Source organism: Lepisosteus oculatus, chromosome 1 (genome assembly GCF_040954835.1).
Source record: "Lepisosteus oculatus isolate fLepOcu1 chromosome 1, fLepOcu1.hap2, whole genome shotgun sequence".
Classification (NCBI taxonomy): Eukaryota; Metazoa; Chordata; class Actinopteri; order Semionotiformes; family Lepisosteidae; genus Lepisosteus; species Lepisosteus oculatus.
The window spans coordinates 40,626,806-40,652,408 of record NC_090696.1 but is presented as its reverse complement, the minus strand read 5'-3'; the positions used below and the strand labels follow the sequence as shown (position 1 = coordinate 40,652,408).

The following is a 25,603-nucleotide window of genomic DNA, read 5'->3' as shown; positions in this document are numbered from 1 at the left end:
CCTGTGACCAATTAAATATCAGCAGTGGGTGCAAATACACTTGCGGTGCTTAAGGAATTCTATGGAAAATCAGATCCCAATTTGTGAAAAATTATAATACATCAGGCCTAGTGGTTTTCAGGAAATTGGGCACAACGTCTTTAAAACAAGGCATTTAAATAAAACACTATAGATTTTTTATGTTGCCTCTGCTATCCAAGTAGCGGCTGGTTAAGTCTTTACCTGGATTAGCTGCTCCGGTGTGGGGGAGATCTCGGCCTCTTTTCGCGTGACCCCAAAACTGCCCTTCAAACTGGTGTCCTTGACCTGCTGCTGCAATAAGGGCATCAGGTATCTCAGGGCAAGCAGCACCCCCAAGATCAGCGGGGCAGGGTGCTCATCGTCCACAGGAAGCAGCAGACCTTAACAAGAGAGGAACACAGCTTAACACCGCTTCACTGCTTTGGGGTCACAGTGTTGCTATACCGTACTTTTCAGATGCATCCAAACCAGAAAAGCAAGAGGCTGTCAGCTGAATAAAATAATGGAGGTGGGTAGGGAGGGGGGACATGTTCACTTCTGTATTATAAAAAGCTCCACAATATCTTGCTGTCTGTTAATAATACAACATTGATTAGTGATAACTCTTCAAATTAATTATAAGGCAACATTATTTCATGCTAATACAATAATCACAATATTTAAAAATTCAACAGCTGGCTCTGGTCTGAGGCACTACGCAATGCCTGTATATACACAGAAATAAACGTATGCTCATTCGTTTGTTCCAGCCAGCTTCTTGAAACGGCAAATACGAATATTCTCTCAACTTGCAGGCAGTAACGCGAGAGCCAAGCACAACAAGTATTTCCCTTGCAAAGTGTTTCGCTCGGAAAAAATAACTTTCTGCTTCATTCCAGAAATATAGAACATTTTTGTAAAATATTTTTTAAAGCTTTATTTTAATCAGAAATCTGAATGCAAACATACTGTATACTGTATATATACATACATAAGAAAAAATGCAAGACCCAAACGAGTGCAAAGAAAGAGGTCTAGAAAGAGGATATGTTCTTTGACGGGAAAGGGAAAAGGAAGGCAAAGACACGAACACTTTAAAGAACGCAGAAAACACACACAGAAGGGCATTCAAAGATGTCAGATTTTATATCAAATGTTAAATTTAAGATCACACAATTGAGTTTCCTTATTAAACAGATGAACTGCTTACAGATGAGTATGGATAAAAGAAGCAAATCCACACTCGAGACGCAGCACGAGCCTGTCGCCCTACCTAGAAGCACATTGAGAAGCCAGGTGTAGAAATACTGGGTCCTGCGAGAGTGCTGGCAGATGGCGACGGCCGAGCTAGCTGCCGTGCGCCTGATGGTCGGAGAGCTGGACTTGAGGTTTCCGATAAACGCTTTCAGCAGGACCTAAAGTGACGCAGAATGACAAAAATCCAAATAACTTTTTGGTGAAAATGAAATATCAAAGGTATGACCACACCTGTCCTCCGGGTTTTGCGACGCCTGGTACATGACACCTGACACTAAGGGACACCTGTGGCTTGACCCACCTTGTAACTTCCACTTGTTGGATCCGAGCCTGGTCAGCACTGGGATGGGAAAAAAACCGGGCTGTAAGTGAGGCTGGCAGCCCAGTAGGTGGTGCTCTTCCCTTGGAGCAGAATTTCAAAACCAATATACTGGAGAGACTAGGGACACCACGAAGCAGGAAGTGTGGTACTTCAGAGGAGACGTTAAATTGAGGTCCTGACAGTTATTAAAGATTGGTCATTACAAATTTCACGGCACTATTTGAAAGAGTAGGACTGTGAACCCCAGTGTCCTGTTGAAATTTCATTCTGAATTGGACCAATTTGGTCTATTAAAGTCACTGGTGAAGCAATTTCTAATGGGCCTGCTCTGCTATGCAGAACCAAAGCAGTGCTGCACTGCAGTAGTGGGTGAACTGAGGCCATACATAGTTACATACTGTAAGAAACCACTTGAACAAACCCAAAGGGATGAAAAGTGGTATATGAATACAATTCATTTAAATGAATTATGCACTCATTGTATGATTGCAACAGGTACAGGCACGAAACCTTGAATTTGTGGCACCGCTATCTTAAACTTGAATTTAAGGAGAAAAAAAAGCATGTGGGGAAAAACTTTTTTTTTTAGTCAAGTGTAATACTGGCCATTGGCAAATCAGCTTTATAAAATGAACACGTTACTACCACTGTCATGTTGAAGTTTTTCTGTTATGGAGGTTAGTTGCTTAAGGTGTTTACTTTCTGTTAAAATGTATGAAACAAAGTTTAAAGTCCAAGTGTTTTTTTTTTTGCAAAACCTCACAGAAAGCTAATATTTTGAGTTTTCTACTATCTACTATTTTAACCACGCTTGACCATATTTATAAATATTTACTTTGTTAATGTTATCACCCGCAATACTAAACAGTACAAATGTCTAATCACAAAATAAAAAATAAACATCTCTAAGTTATGTCTTTCTTCCAAATGTTTTTGGTGTTATTTAAATAAAGAAATCAAGTTAATTTTGCACAACAGTTAGCATTTTATATATTCAGCCCTTTGAGCTTTTTCTAGTTAAATCAATGTGCTGTGGTAAGATAAATTGTACAATTTAGTGAACGACATAAGGACATCGTAATCTTCTAGTGCAGACACCAGGAATCTTCTGGTCCCCTCACACACCAGGTAAAGATAAAGATGAAGAAAAGGTCCGTACAAGAATGCAATTAATGTGAGAGAAAAGAGAGTAGTCTTATTTTTCTTTTTTGCTCTCTCTAGGAAACATCAAGTTGTATTTTTACTCATTCACGTATTCTAAGTGTATCTAAATATTTAAAAAAGTACCACAGCAGGGCTCACTTCCTGAGGGCCTAGTGTCTTTTGTTTTTTTCTTTTAACCTATGTAGATAATTAAATAATTTTCCTATTTATTTTCTGAAGCATACTGTATACAGGTCTTCTACAGCTGATTATCTAAAACATTAACCATTGAAAAAAAAAAACATTAGCAAAATATTTATGTAACCATCAGGCGTGATTATCCTGATTAGCCTTTAGCAGCCAGATACTTTGGTGTTCATTAAAATGTATAGTTACAGTACGTATGAGAAAAAACCTGACAAGTCCTGCGTTTGCATAGTTCATTAAAAAATTAGATCCACTATGTAACCTTGGGTTCAGATTGGGAAAAAAACCAGGCTCTATGGGAGAGGAGTCTGTCATCCCTGTACTACAGTAACAGAGCCCTTAATCCAAGCCAGCCAACAAGACACCTACTGTACTTTCACATCTGGCTTCTTACCAACTCCTCATCATGAGACAATGCTGTTCCACATTTCCTGAATAAATCCGTTTACACCAGTCAGATTACAGTCACATTTGTCATAAAATCAATAGTAGATACTGAAGTCTCGTGAAGCTGGAAGGTTCTCTTTCTTGGAGATATATTTCCCTTGAAACATGACTTACCTTACAACTTCCTCAATTTAAAAAAAGCCACATCAGAGATAATTAAATTGTACAGCATCACATGCTGTGCTTACCATATGACAAATCTCTGCCAAAATTAAAGAAGCAAGGGAAAGCAGAACTCTCTCGCACTGTAGCTCAGTTTTACAGAAAAGCAAGTACAGCTATTTCTTTCAACAGCACCCTTTTATATACCCAACAGCCATATCACTCTGCAACTCACAACTGGCAACCCACTGAAGCTCAGCAGGTGTGTCCCTGGTCAGTACCTGGATGAGAGACCTCCTGGGAAAAACTAAGGTTGCTTCTGGAAGAAGTGTTAGTGGGGCCAGCAAGGGGTGCTCACCCCTGTGGTCCATGTGGGTCCTAATGCCCCAGTATAGTGACGGGGACACTATACCGTAAACAGGCGCCGTCCTTTGGATGAGACGTAAAACCGAGGTTCTGACTCTCTGTGGTCATTAGAAATAATTAGAAAAGAGATATATAAGATATATAAGTGTAAGGAATAATTATTATTATTATTATATTGTATGTTGCCCTGTGTCTCTTAATGTTATTCTTACAAAACTAAATAGATTTAAACAGCAAGATACTGAGGAAACATTTTCCCAGTTGTTTAAATGACTGGCTGTGTAGTGGGCAGCAAAACTGGAGGAACCACCTTACAAGTGAAAATCTCAGCCCAGGTGAAAACATGTGGTCCTTTTATAGCATAATACTCAAAATCTTGACATTAAAAATAGAAGTGCAAATTCTTATAACCAATCTCTACCAAGACGTATAGTGTAGATGGTCATATAAAAAAAACATATTTGAACAGTACTTTTAATTATTTCTTACATAGGGGAACAACAGGAATTTGTGCCTGTGATGTAAGGCTGAATAATGGTTGTTCATATGTAAAATGGTTTTGTTTTGTTCTCTAAAATAAAAAAATAAAAAAATATTTCTTACACTTATATTGCGCTTTTCTGGAAACTCCACTCAAAGTGCTTTACAGGTAATGGTAAATGCCAATGGAAAATTTGGCCAGGACCCCTGCTCTTTTCAAGAAACGCCCTGGGATTTTTAATTACTACAAAAGAGAAAGGACCTCGGTTTTATGTCTCATCCGAAGGACGGTGCATTTTTACAGTATAGCATCCCAGTCACTATACTGGGGCATTAGGACCCACAAAGACTGCAGGGCGAGTGCCCCCTGCTGGCCCCTCAAACACCTCTTTCAGCAGCATCCCTAGCTTTCCCAGGAGGTCTCCATTCCAGGCACTGGCCAGGCTCACACCTGCTTAGTTTCAGTGTACTACTGGTTTTGAGTTGCAGGGGGATATCGCTGTTGGCTAGTCAAGTCCTTCTTCTCCCAGAAGCACCCCATACCTTGATCTCTCCATCGTTGGCGAAGTGGCCCAGTGCTGCCATGATCTTCGGAATGGCTGCTGCCAGCGTCTCCTGGACAGTCTCCTCTGGGCGCTTGCTGATCCGCGTCAGGCAGGGGAGAAGATTGACCAGATACGGCCTGGCGATAAAAATCCAAACAGCCTTCCTAAACATCAGTCATTCACGGTTTGTCTGACAATCTACACAACCGGTACAGAAAAAAACTGAGCATGAACAACGTTTCAAGTTGCTACAACAGTGCTAAAGAACATAATACACTGTTACATCTCAATAACAAACAGAAAACAGTCAAAACATCAAAGGAACACATTAGAAGAAAAGTACTGAATAGGGTATGGAAAATAAAAAAAGTACAGGTCCAAATACTTAAGAAAATATTATTATGAATTATGTTTTAGATTTAAAAGTATAAAGCCTTTTAATATATATGTCACTACACAGATTCTATGTTTTTCTGACAAATGTTTCCACATTACATTCAACTCCAATTAATTGAATGCCCTTATACAATCAAAACCTTCTAGAAAGAGCCATGCTGCTTGTAACAGATGGTGTAGTTTAATGGTGTAGCCAATCCAATTCAACTAAATTGTAAAAAGTTACTACTCACAATAGACAGTGTATTCACTGTGTATGAATCTTAAAACCATCTTTCGCAAATACATGAAGGAGGCAAATAAAACCAATCATTACTTTTTAATAGATGGTTTTTACTTTTATTAATATCTGAAAAGTTGTCTTAGGAGAATGTTTTTTTTTTTTTCAGATTTCACACAGGCCAAAAAATTAAGCTTCCGTCGGCATAGTCATTCGGTCTTACCTGCATTTTTGTGGACGCACGAGATGCGACAGTTCAGCAAACCTCCAAAGTGCAGCTCTGAGGCTCCGCGAAGCTCCATTCTGCAGATAAAGGAGCAGTCTGATGGGACTTACTGCACAGCCATGAGGGGTTCATGATCAGTCAGTGTCCACATTGCTGACAGCTGCCATAAAAAACTGAGCCACTTAAGAGGCTATGAAGCCCCACAGCACCATACAAATAATCATTCTTATTTCTGGGTCAACCATATCCCAGTCTGTCCACAAAGGGAGTTTGTACGGATCTAATAATTTATATCTCCAATCTCACATGAGATTTCCAACAATGCACCAGGTGACACTACAAACATGTGACAAAGGGTTTTTGGTCAAACTAGATAAAACTTGATTTTTTTTTGTCTAAAAGCACAGCATTACTACTAAGGTTAACCCTACATATGTAGGCCATAACTGAATACCAACCCCACTGTCAAGTATTTAGGTGAAGCATTATGTTATAGTTCTGCTTCTTATCAGCAGGAACTGGGAAGCTTTGCAAGACTTGCTGGCAAATCAGAGATAAAAACCTGCTTCCGATCTGAAACTGGTCCCAAGGCTGGACTGGACCAAGTCAAAGTCCTGACTTAAGTGAAACTGAAAAATCTGTCAAAGACAATCTGCTTCTATCAACCTGAGAGAGCTTGAGCACATCTGCCAAATGGGATGAAATGATGAAGAGAAGAGAGGAAGAGGACACTGTAAAGTGGGGAGTCCAAAAAGACCTCCAGCTCTAACTGCTGCCGAACGCGTTTACACCAAGGTCACAGGTCTGAAAATGTAGGCAATCAACCTATTTCATTTTTTACCCTTGAGGTTTTGCGAACATCTCATTAGCAGCTCATCCCTTAAACGTCTTCAGAGTGAGCATTTGGTTTTGCATAAAATTTAAAGTTTAAAAAATGTGCATGCATCAATTTGCAATTCCCACACAATGGATGGGTCATTCGAAGAGTATGAATATTTTTTCAGCACAATGTGTACAAATCTACCAAAATACAAAACCTGCACCCATAGCTCATTAACAGTTCAAACGTTTATTAACAAACAAAAATCTGTACGATAGTAATAGTTTCAAGAACAAAATGGTACTGGGTGTGTTTAAAAATGAATGGGTCATTTTGTGTGAAACCAACCAGTTTCTGCATTATAATCTCAAATTGTCCTGCACTTCATCAGACATGTATGTCCTGTGGAAGATGGATTTGAGTCAAAAGTTCACAGATGTCTAAAACATTTTTCTGAGACTGAGATTTTTCATGCATGTATGCTCTCAGGCTTCCATGAAGACCTTCTTACAGTGTCTTGCAGAAGTATTCACCCACCTTGGACTTTCTCACATTTTATTGTGTTACAGCATGGAACCATGATGTATTTAACTGAGACTTTTTGCCACTCATCAACATAAAGTACTCTATAATGTCAAACTGAAAAACAAATTCCAGACATTTTACTAAATTATTTTTAAAATAAAAAACAGAAAACAATTGAATGCGTAAGTATTCACCCCCTTGCTTTGACACATCTAAATTACCTCTTAAGTAGCCAACTCTGTTCTCCAAGTCACAGAATTACTTGACTGGAGTCCACCTATGTCCAGTTGAGGTGTTTTACATGATTTCAGAATAAATACACCTGTGTCTGGGAGCTTTCCCACTTAGTGCATTTCCAAGGAACATTCCAAGCAGATCTGGGACAAGGCCTACGGCAACTCTAAAAGAGTTACAGTCCTCCAATACAGAGATGGGAGAAACTGTGCATGGGACAACAACAGCAGGCACACTTCATAAATCTAGAGTGTATGGAAGTGTGGCAGGAAGAAAGCCTTTGTTGGAAAAAATCCACATCACATTTCAGCTGGAGTTTTCCCAAACACATGTGAGAGTCTTAACATTTTGGAGGAAGATTCTATATAGAAGATTCTATGAGACCAAAATTTAACTTTATGTTTGGCGCAAACCTACTGTAACACAGCACATCACACTGAGAACACCATCCCTACAGTGAAGCATGGTGGTGGCAGCATCATGCTTTGGGGATGCTTCTCTGCGGCAGGCACTGGAAAACTCATATAGATCAAAGGAAAAATGGATGGAGCTAAGTACAGAAGAATCCTAGAGGAAAACTTGCTGCAATGCTGCAATTGGACTTGGAAGACGATTCATCTTCCAACAGGACAATGACCTGAAACACACAACAAAAGCCACACTGGAGTGGCTTTAAACCAAAAAGGTTAATGTACTGGAGTGGCCCAGTCAAAGCACAGACCTCGATGAGCATCTGTGGAATGACTTAAAAAGTGCTGTTCACAAACGGTCCCCATCCAACTGATGGATATTGAGCAATGTTAGCCAAGAAGAATGGGCACCAATTCCAGTTACAAGATGTGCAACACTGGTAGAGAGATACCCAGGCTCACAGCTGTAATTGTTGCCAAAGGTAGTCCTACCAAGTATTATCTCTTGGGGGTGAATACGTATGCATTCGGTTTTCTGTTTTTTATTTTTAATTAATTTAGTAAAATGTCTGGAATTTGTTTTTCAGTTTGACATTATAGAGTACTTTGTGTTGATGAGTGGGAAAAAGTCTCAGTCAGATAATTCATGGTTCCATGCTGTAACACAATAAAATGTGAGAAAGTCCAAGGGGGGTGAATACTTTTGCAAGGCACTGTACTTGACTTGTAATGCTTAACTGGGAGTGGCATATTGACAATGGAGCCTGACCTACTACAAGCCGTGGTCAAAATTCAACACTCAATCATTTTGAAGACAATTTAAAAGTGAGATAATATCTAATGAAAAAAACATCACGAGAAAATGGGCTAGATGTTATGATTCGCACTTCATAATGAACACATCACAGATATGTTTGCCCACTTTTAAGACGATTACACATCAAGTACAAAGAACAATGTCAACTCAAGCCTTAATACTGTCAAAAAAACATTCAGGAAATACAAAATGGTTGGAGTATCTAATTTCACTGTAAGCAGAATGTTGGTTCAAAAAAAGTGGATTCTACTGTATCTATAAATTAAGATCAGCGAAATTCTCATCTGATACAAAAGAAGCAGTACTAACCTGGTATTAATATAACAAAATGAGCAGAATGATGTCAGGGAAAAAAAAAATCAATAAATATAGAAACATCTCCCTGGAAATGACATGATCTTTTCAAAGTTTCCCGAAAATAATTTGTGCCTGCTGGAGCAAAGGACAACCATTCACTTTGAATGTTCACACATGAAAGTCTTCACTGAAGCAACAACTGATGTAAAAAGTGCATTCTAGCTGCTATGGTTTAACATCTGACATGATGTGTGCAAAGATAAGTTCTCCACCCTGAAATATGGACCTTCATATGACTGAACCTAAACAAGTCCAGTGCACTCACCTTTTTAATCTCTTTGTACAACTCCAGCTGCAGGCGGGGAAGATTGGAATCCATTAGTGCCTGACATAAAACAAAGAGGCAGTGCATTATGGCAATGAATGTTTATTCACTCTTGCCAACAAAAAAGTTTCAATTAATAAGTCTTCCAGTTTTACTTCAAGACAAAGTGGACCAAAATATACTGTACAACACCAAGACTTAACACACGACCCTTAACTCCAGTTAAAGCAGATAGGTCTGATTTGTTTGAGCCTTTTGTATGTTGCCAAAGCACCAGGATTTATATGATGCTCAAAGGACAGTATAAATATTAATGATCATATTGTGTACAAGATCAGACTCTGACAACTCAACAAAGACATGTACAACTGTTTCACAATCATTTGAACCGAACTGAACTGGCTGAAGATACCATCTGATTCAGAAATGCAACACGCTAAGATGTGGGATGTTTCCTACAACCACCTCACCTTCTACAGAGCAAGCACCAATTAAACAAGAGTTTCTAGAACATAAAGCACTCCTTTTGGCTTCAATAGCCTTTACAGTGTGCAAAGAGGAACTGGTACAGTCTGAGCAGAAAGATTTTTAAGCCTCTGTACCTGTGTAGAGGCTATGGCTTGGAAATGAAAACTCATCTCGCTATGCATAATTAAAAAATAAACACCACCACATGGAAAACAGGCTAAGAATGAAGAAACAAATGCAATTCAAAATGGCGGTCTCACCTTAATGATTTTGTTGAGGCATTCGTCAGCTACCATCCTTACGTCAGATTCCCCATCGTCACTGCAGAGCAGGAACATCTCCATGGCGATTCCTAGGAGCTTCTGAAACTCAGGGGAGTTTCTGGTCCCAGAACCACAAACAGCAAAAGAGAGGTTGGCACTCCACACACAGTTAAGGCATTAGATAACACAATGACGGTCCTCTGGATGTAGGAATTAATCCCGCCAATCCTAGCTATTCACTACAGCAGCAACCGAGATTCCACAGAATTCCACAGCCAGAAAGGTGATCTTCTACACACATGCAGATATATACAACAGAAAAATGTATTTTACAGAGCCTGATTAAACATCAAGTATTTGACTACCAGAGCACTGATCTGACTGTTGAATACATGAGTTTGGCGGCATACAAACACATATTCGAAACGGCCATCATACCTCAGAGACTGTGCAACAATGTTTTCGCATATTGTCAGACAATGGGCCACTCTGTCCTTTTTGGTGGTCGCTGCATCTTTCTTCCTACAAATAAGAAGAAAAACAGTAGCAGTTTGTTAATCCATGTCATAACTTTAATTCAGGAATATATTCCAAACACAGTAACACTGTGTAAGGAAATGAGATGCATGCTGTATGAAAATGGAAAACCATGCAGTCATCATTTCAATGATTTTAATTTAACAGAAACATTACAATAAGAAAGTTACAATATTAAACTGTAAGGGGGCCAACAGCTGTCTTAAATTCTGGCTTTGATTTATGCTGGCATACTTTAGGGTGCAGGGTGATAGGTTGCAGCAGCCAGCTGCCATATCACCCAGCAACTCACAACTGGCAACCCACTGAAGCTAAGCAGGTGTGAGCCTGGTCAGTACGAGGATGGGAGACCTCCTGGGAAAAACTAAGGTTGCTGTTGGAAGAGGTGTTAGTGGGGCCAGCAGGGGGCGCTCACCCTGCAGCTCATGTGGGTCCTAATGCCCCAGTATAGTGATGGGGACACTATACTGTAAACAGGCGCCATCCTTCGGATGAGACGTAAAACTGAGGTTCTGACTCTTTGTGGTCATTAAAAATCCCAGGGCGTTTCTCGAAAAGAGAAGGGGTGTACACCGGCGGTCCCCCTCTATGAATTCATTACTCTCCTCCCCACTGATATCTGGTGTGTGGCGAGCGTTCTGGCGCACTATGGCTGCCATCGCATCATCCAGGTGGGGCTGCACATTGGTGGTGGTGGAGGGGAGTTCCCATTACCTGGAAAGCGCTTTGAGTGGAGTGTCCAGAAAAAGCGCTATATAAGTGTAAGCAATTATTATTTATTATTATTATTATTTAGCGCCATGACATGTTGTTGACAACTGCAGAAACATCACTGTAACAGCCTTGCTGGGTTCAAGAAAAAATGGATGCAATAATATATTTGTGTTTAGATCATTTGTGCTATGTACAGTATTACTGTTTGCTACACATTAATTTTTTTGGTTATTATTATTTTTAGGTAAATAATAGTTTTGTAGTTTTTTTGTAGTTAAGCTGTAGTTTTAAATATCTTAGCCAGCTAAGTTATTACTGTATAATAGATAAAATATTGGGAGGTTTTTCCTTTAAAACAGAAGCACATTTGGTGTAGACTGAGGTCAACTTAACTGCTCAATGTCTCTTTGAACTGACGTTTTTTTCTGTCCCCAAACCCCTAATTTGTTAATGTTTCAGCGGGATGTTGATGATCATGACAAGATCCCGTGGTGCTAGGATTACAATGGCACAAATCCATGAAAATTCCAGGATCTTCTTCTCCTGACCCAAACCCAATAAAACATCTTCAGTACCAACTCTCCAATACCATCAGCTGGGGAAAACTGTGGGCTGGCAGCAGTGAATTTAGAAATGGCTAAATCCCCCCTTTCCTCCAGCAATTAAACCAGAGCTCTTAAATGCTTACTGGCTACAATTTAAGAAGGACCTTTATCAAAAGCCCTCTGAATAGGTAAGTACTATAAACCTATCATATATTATGTCATATCCCATCAAGCCTTCTTAACTCAAATTGTAAGACTTTGTTCTGGGCTCTGCCTGTATAGTTTCAAAATATGCTTAACAGCATACCATATTCTGATCACAGGCCATGAACAGTTCTCTAACCCGTTTCCCTTACTCTATCTTGATCATTTTTTACGCGGTGGTATGCTGTGGCTCTGGGATAAGATCAGTGGATTCTAACAGGCTGAACAAGCTCATCAGGAGAGCAAGCTATGTCACTGGGTCTGGCCTGCCCTGCAGGTAGTGGCTGAGAGGAAAATGGTGTCCAAACTAGAGGCCATCATGGACAACGTCTCCCATCCCCTCTATGGCATGCTTGTGGAAACGAAGAGCACGTTCATCAATAGACTGATCGAACCACGGTGCGACAGGGAGCGCTACAGGAGGTCATTCTTGCCTTCTGCCATAAGACTGTACAATGCATCCCCTTTGTGTATGGGCAGGGGCAACATTGACAGTGACCTGTTTCTGTACCGAACAGTAAACTGATACGTCTGTTCTTTTTCTTTTTCCCCATTTACAACCATTTTTGTGCAATAGATGCCAGGGACTTGTACAATACATTTAAATTTATATTGTGCAATACGACTTATTTTTTGTGTACTGTTCTGTTTTGTTCTTTGCGTGTTCTGGACTGTGAGTAACTCTTCTTAGTGCTCTTCTCACTGTATTGACTGTATTGTACGTATTGTATTATTATTATTGTATCATTCGTTACACTGTTGCTGTGTTAAGCTGCTGTTGCACTGCAATTTCCCTCACGGGATCAATAAAGTATCTATGTATGTATGTAAACATTTTTAATATTAGAACACAAAGGCAAAGTATAATTTTTGCCTTAACATATAATACCATCATAATTCTAACACTTGAGGGTCTGACTGATGTAAGTCTAGTTTTCAAGAACCCTTGATTCATCTAGAATAGGTTCCTGTGCTCACATGCCTTTTCTGATTAATGATATAAGCCCTCTACCCCTTCCTTCTTTCCAGTCTCTCTGGAAAACTACAGTACAGTGTGTATCCACTAATACTGCAGTTTTCACCAATGTCCCCTATTTAGCCATATGTAATTTACAAGTTTCATTTACAACATAATCACATTCCTGTGAAGTAGCTTTGATTTTTTGTGTTTCCTTCCTTTGTGAATCCTCCTTGTATTCAGGTAAACAGAAGCAAAAAATATTTGTGAACCTTCAATATAGTTGTGGGATATTACGATTTCTTACCATGATACTCTTATTTATTCCAAATTCTCTTAACTAAAAGGTCTTATATTTACCGAGTCAATGTTTTTGAGGAGGAATGGTTTACACTCTAGAAAAAAATAATTAAGAATCAGTGTAAGTGAAATCAATGAACCCCTAATTCACTTAGCACAATTAAGGGAGTAGTTGGAGGAAGGTATTTAAATAATTGAGTAACAATTAAACATAGACTGAGTCTGAGCACCCCTGACCTACATAATGGTCAGATGTTTTTGCGAGACAGGTATGCACCACATAGGTTAGTGGAAAGAGGTCATGCCACGATCAAAAGAGATTATAGAGGACCGCAGAAAAAGAGTAGTTGATGCTCTGCAGTCTGGAGAGGGTCCAGACATTTGGGGTTACATCCATTCATCTATTGTGAGACTGCAAATGAGAAATATTAAGAACCACGCTGGCTCTATCCAGAAGCGACAGTCAAGCGAAGGCCTACCCAAGTAAGTTTAAAATTCAGTCTTAATTGTTTAAAAGGGAAGCACAATGCTATTTTTATATCTAAAGGTTAGAAAGAAGTAGCATTGATGAGTGCATTTCAAACCACAATGAAAGTAAAATGTACACAGTAATGTGTAAAACCTCTAATTTACTTCTCAAAAATAGACTAAATTTCCAGATCTGCGCAGCTCCATATTCTGAGATTCAGAGTGAGGCAACGTAATTTCCGGTGATGTGCTGCAACTATTACGTTGTAAAGAAGCAGGCTTGTAAATACATCTCATTTAATCCAATACAAATATTGCTTTCGACTTTGAAACTGTCTTGCCTAAAAATACAATGCAGAAAATGTGGTTATTAAATCAGTTAAAAACAAATCGGGACTGCAGTTGCCCATTGAGCTTATAAATATGACCAAAGATCATTAATCAAAAAAGTGGTACTAATTGTTACTTCAAGCTAAACTCATTCTCTGATAAAACATTAAGCTAGTCCTTTTAGAACACAAATACTTAACACCAGCAAACCACTCTGAGAGAATTATTTTCTTTGCTTTTCTGAGGATAAAGAATAGGGCAAAGTATGCCACAACTCAGAATAAACTGGCGGCACAAGTAAAAAGGAGGAACTGGGCAGAGAGATGAGAAGACAGGGCTGACACAGCTCTTTCTACAGACGACAAAACCACACCTGTTCAGGTAATCTGAACTCTAGAAGCAAATGGTACTTTAAGACAGGGATTTGTTGTCTTTTATTGTTGGAAAACACTCCTTCCCAATTGTGGAATCCACTGGCTAAAAGACTTGTCTCATGTGTTAGCAATGCACTACTTTGGAATAAAGAAATAGGTTCTCATTCATTTAATATCCTTTAAAGAGAATTAATTAGTCCTTGTTTAGGCCTAATTAAAAAGACTAATAAACAAGAGAATCCCTTGTTTAACAGGCATGCAGATTCCCCCTGCTGATTTAAGGTGTTTTGGGTCTCAATAATAGGGAAAGAATTCTATACATATTCAATACAGAGCTCTGGGACTCACAGATTTGTACAGTAAATACCTGCATATAGAATGAAACTTTTTTGTTGTACAAGTTTGTCTTATTGTGTATAAACATTTGTATTGCTTAGGCTTGCCACCTATTTATTACTATACTATCAAACTGTGCTGGAGAAGTAAAGAACAAAGATGTAACACTGGATACTACATAACTATACAGAGTGAAATTATTATTAATCTTTATAATTTGCGCATACTACACAGCAAGATGGTGTCAGGACTTGATTCCCTTCTTACTGAACAAATCCTTTTTGTACATTTTCACCACCCCCTTAATCAGTATTTTTTAATGAATTTGCAAGTATCCCGGACAACTGAAAACACTGCATGGAGATCTAAAGCATGCAAGCATACAGTAAAACGTTACTTGACAGGGTGCCTGATGGTGCTAACCTGAAAGAAGCCGTGTTGCAGGTGACAGGGACATCACTGCCATTTAACTGGGACAGATGTACCGACAGTTGCTTTTCACTTCCCATTAACCCACAAATGAGAAGAAATATTTGTGGAGAATTCGATTCCAAACAACAGATCACTACATAACGCTAGTCAAAACAAAACCATCTGGAGTGAAGTACACAGAAAACAATTTTCACATATCTCAGGTCAACATGGGGAAAAAATAAATACATTTCCCATACCCCAACTAGGACTGTTTAAAGATTAAATAATTAGATTAAATAGCACAAATTATTGAGATAGTAACGAAAAATGACACTTTTTTTGTACGTAAAAGTCAATAAAACATAACAAAGAATGAAAAAATAATTTAGCTTAACTTACCTTTCTATTACAATTACTAAAATACCATCTAAGATGGATTTGTGAAAACAAGTTAATGTAATGGCCTTTTCTTGCACTTGACTTCCTGATCTTTATGAGGCTTAAAGCTCATAGCACACAAGAAGAAAAGAATAAGTAAAACATCCGTGATTGGTCCCTTAAGATTATGCTGTATTACAGCACTTCAGTTTTAACAAACTGATTTAGAAAATGAGTTTGAAACTAATATTTCTTGCTTTACAGTTTCCTGCAAATAAAATAATTTTACTGCTGGTCAAAGGCCTTGTCAGAAAAGACTAAATTCATGTAGTACTGTACATCTAGATTTTAAAGCACAGAATTAGAAATTTTGGCTTTGAAAGTATGACTCGCATTCTTGCCACAATTCCAAAAACTGTGGAATTTCAACACTGGATGTGCGCAGGATACATCAGCGGAAATGTATGTGTCCTCAATGGAATTCAACCAAATGAGCTGCTTCGATGGATAACGTCTGTATTTGAGCTCAGATAATTATTCTACAATATGTGCCAACCTGTAAAATACTGACACACATTGAGGTGCCTTTCTTTTGGTGCTTGTTAAAAGACAGTACAGTTCTGGACCTTGAATATCGTCCTGTACCTTAAATTAAAATTAGTGGGCTGCATTACGTTCAGTGAAATGAAAACGAAAAAAGTATACAGTAATATGGCATTTCAGTGTGCAAAACAGTTGTTTCCTATTGTTGCTGTTGTCTGAAATTAAAAAAATAATAGCATTGTCTCAGCCTTTTACTAACTACTACCACCTGGCGACATCAATAACTCTTTATTACTATGAACTTGATACATTTTCGCTACCTCAGAACTTAAGGACTGACTCCAGAAAAAACACTACTCTTGCCAGGAACACCCAGATAATTATTTTTACTTTACACTTAAAGTATTTGCCTCTGTTCACTATATGAGAAGGGTACATCCTCTTATAGAATGTCATCTCATTCACTCATGACGTATCCCAGCACTCACTGGTCTGAATGACTCTGTATCACAACTGCATCTGCAGAGCCCATGGCAGACTGCTGGCACACACAGTCATGTCTGACACTCTTTTTACACTTCCAAATGTTTGTCATCCACGCACTCCACAAAAGGAAAGATGGTAAATTTGCACTTGCACGCCGCATCCTACAAAAAACCTTGAAAAAAAAACAATGACAAAATAGAAAAAAAAACTAACACTATTTGAGAAAGACACCGGCAAAAATACGTATAATAATAACAATTGCTTACAATTACTGTATATAGCGCTTTCCTGGACACTCCACTCAAAGCGCTTTCCAGGTAATGGGGACTCCCCTCCACCACCCCCAATGTGCAGCCTCACCTGGATGATGTGACGGCAGCCATAGTGCGCCAGAACGCTCACCACACACCAGCTATCAGTGGGGAGGAGAGCAAAGTATTGAAGCCAATTCATAGATGGGGATTATTAGGAGGCCATGACTGGTAAAGGCCAATGGGAAATTTGGCCAGGACACCGGGATAGCCCCTACTCTTTTCAAGAAACACCCTGGAATTTTTAATGACCACAGAGAGTCAGGACATCCGTCTCATCCGAAAGGACACCGCCTTTTTACAGAACAGTTTCCAGGTCACTATACTGGGGCATTAGGACCCACATAGACTGCAGGGTGAGTGCCCCCTGCTGGTCCCACTAACACGTCTTCCAGCAGCAACCTTAGCTTTTCCCAGGAGGTCTCCCATCAAGGTACTGACAAGGTTCACACCTGCTGAGTTTCAGTGGGTTGTCAGCTGTGAGTTGCAGGGTGATATGGCTGCTGGCTAAGCTATAGTATAAGCTATATTCTTGAAGCTTTCTTTGGCTCTGTAGGATCACAGGTTTGTGACTAGTTGGTCACAACCACACCGAATCAAAATTTCCATGTCCATCTTATTCACAGCTCCAGAAATATTGAAACAATGTTTGATTCCTTAGTAACAGGAGAAATCATTTTGATGCAGACCACAAGAAAGTAAAACAAAACTGAAGCAGATAAATCATAGTTTTGCTTTCATAAAAAAGTGATCTAATTATAGAGAGCAAACATGAGAGAGAAATGCCTGAAGTGTAGGTTTTCTTGAACATTTTAGCTGCCCTGGTAGCAATTGAATTACCCACCTGCACAGAGGGACTTGTGCGCAGTGCCTAGAGAGATTATTGGCTGTGTGTTAAACCATGTATATTCTACCTGTGTATCTCCTCTATGATACAATGCTGCTGCAAATAAATATACAAGTGTTTTTTTTTACATGGAGGGCTTTATTTTAAAGTTGATTTCTTCCCTCCATATCTGTCTTGCCATCTTGGATTTTGTTTTTCAGTTAACTAATTCTCAGAATAAGAGAATGATATTTGGAAGACCACAATAAAAGCTGACATCACACAAGTAAAATCCTGCACACCCTGTTCACATCCTCTGCTCTAGGACGACTGCCTCATCATCCAAACTGTAGCCACCAGCATCAATTCACTTTAAGGGAAAGAAGGAGCCTGACAGTTCTAGGCTGGTGAATAACAGGGTAAACTGATATGTGCAATCATGCTGAGTTCAGGGAACAACCAAATAAAACCAGTCCACAGGGTGCAGATTACCAATCAAACACAAACACATTGCCCCACAAAACTGACCGAGCTTGAGAAAGCATTTTGAGACAAACTGAAACTCCAAAACAGTTAAGTACATGAAGTACACAAGTAGGTTTATATATACTGTCCAAAACAGATGTTACAGTGCACAACCTCCCTCAGAAGCAGAAACATTGTAACAGATACATAAACATATATTTGAACAGGTGGGTTTCTTTCGCACAGTTACATTCAGATATTTAAAGGATTTAAAGCTAACTGGCAATCGACTTCTCTGCAAAAAAAAGGTGAACTGTCAGTTAACAGGATTCTTCAAATTTTTAAAACACAACTGCTTACAGTAGCCTTCACTCAGAAATAATCCCCTTAATCACCAGGAGTGTCCCAATACTGCAAAGGTTAGTTTTGGGACAACAGAAAAACAATATACAGACAAACAAAACAGGTGCACTGCACCCTGTACTCCATTATAAAGATCTCACTGCACAGCTCAGGCAGATCAATATTAACTTCGGGGAATTTTTATAAGGTATTTTCCCATCAGTCTTGACCCACTTCTCAGTCCCTGCTGATGAGAAGCACAACTATAACATGATGCTGCCACCTCCATATGTAACGCTTTTGTCTAAACGCATATAGACAAAAAACAAACATTTGATCACAAAATCCCTTTGCCACACGTTTGCAGTGTCATTTAGGTGCTTTGAGATTTACGGTGTGTTCTTTCGGTTCCACACAAGCCTCCTCTGTGGACTGACCAAGATATAGTTGACTCCTGGACATTTCCTCCCATCTCGACCACAGAGCTCAGCAACTCTGAAAAGGTTACTGTTGGCCTCGTGGTTAACTCTGTTCTTCCTTGTTCCTCCGACTGGAAGGAACAGTGTCTGGGGGCCTTCCACCTCACCAGGCTCAGAGATATTAGGGTATCTGAAATGTTTTCATTTATTTTATATTACTGTATGTATTTTAATTTTTCATCTGTTCTGATGTCTGTTTTTGCTTGTCTTGGGATGGGCTGCTGTAACACTTCCTTTTCCCTTTGGGATCAATAAAGTCTTATCTATCTCACTACCTGATCGAGGGGCCTTACCGAGTTATATTTATTCATATCATACCATTAGACAATGGCCACTCAACTAATTGTTTGTCTCATTAAAGTAATTTTGTGCACCTAGATTAACTGAGATTTGCCACGGCAATGGTTTTGAATGTTTATGCAGTCATTACTATTCCTGTTTTTCTTTCATATTATCCATTAACTCTTTCTTCTTCTTTGCTTTGAAGGCGGGGCGTGGGTTGTATATTAAACAAATATTAATTGCTACTAAAGTCACTGCAAGCTTTAAAGCAAGAAAATGTGAAAACTGTGCAAGGGTCTCAATACTTTTGGAAGGCACTGGAATAGCCTCTATAAAACAACATACTTAGGTATCTGAAAAAAGGAACAGCCTATAAATTATATTAGCTGTTTTCTACATACTAAAAGGTAACAACACAGAGTTTTACCTGTACAGTATATGCTTTGTGGCACTGAGTATCACAAAGCAAAACGCAACTCAAAGAAATTACTAGCAAACTGAGCTCTGTGATCTATGTACTGAATTGTCAGTCACTATCTTTAAGAACTCGATTGTATAATGTCACAAAGCATTCCACATCCCATGCATTCCTTCAATATACTATTCAACGACTAAGTTGAAGTTGTGTGAATACTTTGCACCTTCACAAAAAGCCTTGCATTGCTACACTACTGTAGTAGTGGATTGTTGCACTGTATATGTACAACACTACATTCTTAGTTATCTAGGGGTCAGTAGCAACCTGTTCAATGAGAATGACATCTCCGAGATGGATGATTACACAGATTTAATAAAGTAGTCACAAGACCTTTCATTGTTTAGTGTTTCCAGTACGGTGAAGAAGGATAACATATTCCAATCCCGTGAAATCACAGACTACTGATGCAACATCTATATTGTTAAAGTTAAATTCCGGACATGGAGTGTTATCTGTGTGGGTGGCACAATGGCAGAGTGGTTAGCATTGCTGCCTCGCAGTACTGGGGCCCTGGGTTCAAAACTGGGGGTCTATCTGCACAGAGTTCATATGTTCTCCCCTGGTTCATCTGGGTTTCCTCTGGGTACTCATGTTTCCAACCACAGTAGGTTAATTGGCATCTGGGAAAATTGGCCCTGGTGTGAGTGTCAGTATGTCTGCATGTCTGTCCTGTGATGGACTGGCATCCTGTCCAGAATATACCCCACCTTGTGCACCTTGCTGAGATAGGCTCCAGCTCCCCCTCAACCCTGAATTGGATGAAGCAGTTAGAAAATGGAGGAATGAGAATTAATTTTATGTAGGTTACATGTGTAAGAGCTAGGGGTGAGTGGTAGAGTTGTTTTGCACCGTGTACAATCACTTATTTAAGAGATTTTATCTATACAGGACATCATTGATACAGCAGAGTTTCTGAGGCTGAGACACTCGTAACTGGTTTCAAAAGTGATATAGACCTGGCAGAGCATGCTACAGGTAAACTTAAAAACTGTAACTGTATCATGTCTTGCACCGATGTTACAGAAACAGTAGCTTTCATACACTGCACAAACCAAAATAGGACCGTATAGTGCTGCATATACAACATGAGCGGAATTTAAAAACTATGGAAATATTCACTGACAGAATGTATTTTTAAGAAGTATTGCACAGCAGATAATGTTTTCAAAGTGCCATCTATCCTAAATCTTGAATTAACAGACGTTTTTTTTATCTTTTAACTATTATGACTAACATATATCAATACAACTGTGTCATTGCAATACTGTGTTTTGAAATTCGCAGCTCCTGTACCTGTTTGTGCTTATCACCGACACCTACGCCACACCACAAACTGCCCGACTTTCATTATCTAGCCACCCCTGCCCCGAAAACTACATACTGTATATAAAAAAAATCGATTTTCAAACAGATCTTTGTACAAGAAAACTCTAAGTTAACTTGATTCCCTGGGATCTGCACCAGGAGCAACCAGAGGTACGACTGCGTTCGCTGTTTACGATGTAGTAGGGAGTTTGGCTAATCTTTCCGTGTATTTACAAACCAACAACGAAAGAGCTTTCCAAGGCAGATGAGTTTGTGTGCATTTATTATTGATGCACCTACAGCGATCGGGTACGCAACCGCCGCAAACACCACCCGTAGGGACAACTCCAAGTAATTTACGATGACTTGATCTCGACTGTTCAATCACTGCTACGCTGCCCACCAACCCAGGGCACCGCCATTCAGTGCCCGGTCTCGTCACCTCGCTTGCTCTGTACTTACTGTTTCTGAACTAGCTCTTCGGCCGATGGTGGTCCCTGTTGTTGCTGGAATGACTTGAGAGACTCGAAGGCCTTCATCAGTTTCTCCATGGTGGCCATTTTAACAGGAATAATATTTACAAATAACACAAACAGCGGGGCAACGCAAAGACGTTAAGGAAGGGAACGGCCTACGCGCTTCATGCGTGTTAAATCCAGCCACGGGTTTGGGCTCCGCGACACCCCACCTGTCACGGGGATTTCGTTACGGTTTTTAAAAATCTATCATTTAAATGAATGGGACTTAGTTGCTGTTATATCCAATTTTGTTAGCCATCTTTGATGCATCCCATCAGCCTCCCTCCTAGCAAGGAAGTATATTCCCTGACAGCTTGAGGGGGAGCCGCGCTGTGAGTGGCTGATCGGGAGCCGCTTGTGTTTGATTGAGAGGACGGGAGAGCAATAACACGACCGGGGCTGTCTTCATCTCGGCAAGAGGGCGGCGTGGGTTTACTTACCAAAGCGGCTCAGAGGCTGAATGTACCACGAAGTTTTCTTGCTGGGAGGCTGCCTTCTGATTGGTCACCGTATTATTTTTATTGAACAGCAAAATAAATCCCTCTTTTTACCCAAAAAAACATGACCTTAAGGCCACAGGTTTCTGATCTGATGTTGATGGTAATTAGTTTGAAGATTGGTAATCAGTAAAGTGTGGAGATGAGCTTCCTGTCCTGTCAAGAGAAATTTCTCTTTTGTCCTATCATACAAATGTTGTGGTACGTGTACTGAAAACCACAAAAGCAGAGCTTCGACTCTCGTGTGTAGTACTCTGGATCCATGATCTGGATATTTCGATGAATTTGTGATAGTGGTGGCTAGCTAGTGAAATAATGGCATGTTGCATCACATATCTGGGATGTCCCTGTGGACGGTAAAGTAAGTAGCAGGGACTTTCAAATGCATTTGGGGGAAAACGGCACAATACAGCAAATGTCAGTGGTCAGTTGATATATCAATTAATATGTTTAATAGGAACATTTTTTATACAGGGTAGTGCTGTGGTTAGCATTGCCTCCTCACAGCTCTGGGGCCCTGGGTTCAATTCCAGACCTGGGGTGCTATCTGTGTGGAGTTTATATGTTCTCCCCATGTTCATGCAGGTTTTCTCTGGGTGCTCCCATAATTCCAAAGACATTCTATTAGATCAATTGGATTTTGGGAAAACTGGTCCTAAGTGTAGGGGTGTTTGTGTCTGCCCTGCAATGGACTGGTATCCCATCCAGGGTGAATCATGCCTCACACCTTTTGCTTGGTGGGACAGGCTCTGGCTCCCCTGTGACCCTGAATTGGGTAAAGCAGTTACAAAATGGATGGAAAACCACAGGAAGGGTCTAACTACTTGTGCAAGGCACTGTACACTTCTTTTCAAATTACCTAGCAGATCTGGTAAAAAAATGTATCTGTATGATTATCTGTTCAGGGAAATCATATTTATTAGCCAGGGCTTTGAATAGCATCCCGTACTCCAGTGGTTTGGTATAATTTTCCAAATGCATGCTTCAGGTTTTTTTAAAAAAAACCTGTTTGATTGCAGTATTTGTAGGTGACATTCTTTCCACAGAGGGAACGTCCTTTAAGTCTTTTTACACACCTAAAGAGCCTGCAGCCAAGAAAAGAACCCAGACCTCGTCTATTCCTACCCCTGTTGGATGGGACTCAAAAATAAGACAGTAATATAGTCCAGGTGAACTTTAACACAACAAGCCTTTATTATTAACAAATGCATTTATTTACATTTATGAAAACATAATATGCTATAGAACGATTGACGAGCATTTACACTCAGTCCTTCCAACACAGATTTCAGTTCTTTGCTAGGGGTGCAAATGTGTATAGCGCACAGCCCCCTATGGTCTTGACATTATAAAATGATCCAACACATTTTAAATTGATAATGTATTCAAATTTGAATGCTTAGACAGAAAAGTTCTAATGGTAAATTATGTTGCAGTAAATAACAGATTTTTTTTTGCATTAGCATTATAGTATTAAAGCAGTATTCTTTTATCTAGGTCATAAACAGCATGAGTGGTTTGTGATGAAAGGTCCACAATTGCCTGGTGAAGAGAATCATATGGTGGTATGTGGGTAACCTCAGTTCAAGGATGCATGAATTCAATATTTGGTAGAAACTATTGGCAGCAATTACAGCTATTCTTGGCTACCTTTTGACAGCAAGTACAACTGCAGTTCTTTTTGGGTTAGCCCCCACCAACTGTGCTTACTGACATTCTGAACTGGCCACTCAATTCCATTAACGTTCTTATTCCTAAGACTTTGGCCCTGCATTCTGGGTCATTCTCCTGCTGAAAGGCTAATGTTCCTCCCAGTTTTAGGTCTTTATGAGATTGAAACAGGTTTTCTTCTGTTTTGGTCCATTCATTTTCCATTAGTCTTCTCAGTTCCTTATGAGAAGCAGGCCCATAACATAATACTGTCACCACCATGCTTGACGCAGGGAATGGTGTTGACTGTGTATTGCAGTTGGGTTTGCATTATATGCACTGCTTTGCAATTGTCCTGTATATTTGTAGTGTCCCTTAGGTGCATTGTTGGAAATCCCATGTGAGATTGGAGATGTAAATTAAAAGATCCATACAAAGCCCCTTTGTGGACTGGCTGGGATATTGTTGACCCATGGACATTTTCTCTGATCTAAGCTCTTTCAAAATCACTGTTGGCCTCACTCTGGAATCCATAACTATTTTTTTCCTTTTCCAGTTTGGAGGTACAGCCTGATCTAGGCAGTGTCTGGGTGCCTCCTACTTCTTAATGATCAACTTCACGATCCTCAAAGAGATATTAAGGGTCTTTGATATGTTTTTATACCTATCTCCCAATCTTTTACTTTACACACATTTATTCCTGAGTTCTTTAGAAAAATACTCGGTTTTATGATCCATTCACTACCTGACCAAGGAACCTTACAGAGACAGGTCTATTATTTGAAAATCATGTGAACTGCTTTTATTACATACACACTGAGACTACTAAACTAATTCTGTGTCTTGTTAAGGTAATTAACTTAGGTTTGCCACAGCTAGTGTTGGGATATTTCTGCAATCATAACTTTACCATTTTTCTTTCATTTATCTGTTTTTTTCCTTTTTTTGCTTTAGTGTTTGGAGCAGATTGTATAAGAGACAAGAATTTCTACTTGAAAGTGTCATGATTGTAAGCTTTAAATCCAACTGTGTAAACTGAGCAAGGGTCTGAATACATTTGCAAGGCACAAGGTCTATCATTGTATAATGGCAGCCAAGCCGAATGTATAGAAGGGGTGAGAGGCAACCCTTTCCCCTCTTTAAATATGTAATATTTATAAGTAATTTTAACAAGAGATGTTTCCGTTTTCAGCACTGTCAAAAATATATATTTTACTAGCCCTTTCACCAGTACATGACACCAGGATAGTTCATACTTTTTTAAAACCACCAAAGACAATTCACACACTACCTTATTTTTCTCAGCTAAATCTGAAATTCAGCTGTTTATTTTTGGGCAGCTTTAATCACTTTATGGCCCTGCGATGGACTGCCTTCCCATCCAGGGTGTGTCCTCCCTTGTGTCTGTTGCTCACCAGTAGACTCTGGCTCCACCATGACCCTCAGTTGTTAGAAACGTGTTAGAAAATGGATGGATTAATCTCTTTATGCTCACTTAGGGAGAGCTGCCTATATATATATTGATAAAACACCTTGTAAAAAATAAGAATCTTTACTTGTTGCTGGATCCAAACATTTTTTTTTTTCCTTTTGTGTTGTAATAGTGTTTTTTAGAGATTTTTTTTTTTGGTTAAAAGAATTGTACATTACATTTACAGGAGAAAAGATCATTTTTGTAAAGCTAATGATAAAAGCTGGACTCACAAAAAGGGTTAGCAGTGTGCCTATGAGGTGATTTCATTTTTACCACAAAACTGCATCTTCCTTCAGCTTTGTCATACAGTGAATTGGTCATGTTTGTGATATTCCCACTCTGCTGCACAGCAAGATACACATTTTACTCCACAAAACAGAATAACTAATGTACAATTTCGAAACTAGAAATTATTTTTTTCTAAACTGATGGTTATGTAACCATCATGGGTTACAAGCCATCCCTTGTGTGAAACGTTAAATTCAAGAACAGTTCTCCAAGTAGTCAATCATGTTAATT

The 25,603-nt window shown here is 39.4% G+C and overlaps 1 protein-coding gene across 2 annotated transcripts in view; it reads right to left on the bottom strand.

Annotated features, from left to right (window-relative positions):
- Positions 1 to 21,808, bottom strand: part of htt (huntingtin) — a 92,420-nt gene extending 70,612 nt beyond the window's left edge. For both annotated transcript variants that reach the window (XM_069190079.1, XM_069190082.1), the window contains exons 1-8: positions 21,408 to 21,808; positions 10,309 to 10,392; positions 9,868 to 9,988; positions 9,140 to 9,199; positions 5,709 to 5,788; positions 4,868 to 5,006; positions 1,274 to 1,415; positions 223 to 401 (exon numbers count right to left, since the gene is read on the bottom strand). In XM_069190079.1, the coding sequence (XP_069046180.1) occupies positions 223 to 401; positions 1,274 to 1,415; positions 4,868 to 5,006; positions 5,709 to 5,788; positions 9,140 to 9,199; positions 9,868 to 9,988; positions 10,309 to 10,392; positions 21,408 to 21,505 (903 nt within the window). In that variant the 5' untranslated portion in view covers positions 21,506 to 21,808. The remainder of the gene's footprint in view (positions 1 to 222; positions 402 to 1,273; positions 1,416 to 4,867; positions 5,007 to 5,708; positions 5,789 to 9,139; positions 9,200 to 9,867; positions 9,989 to 10,308; positions 10,393 to 21,407) is intronic.
- Between the last annotated feature and the right edge of the window lie 3,795 nt (positions 21,809 to 25,603).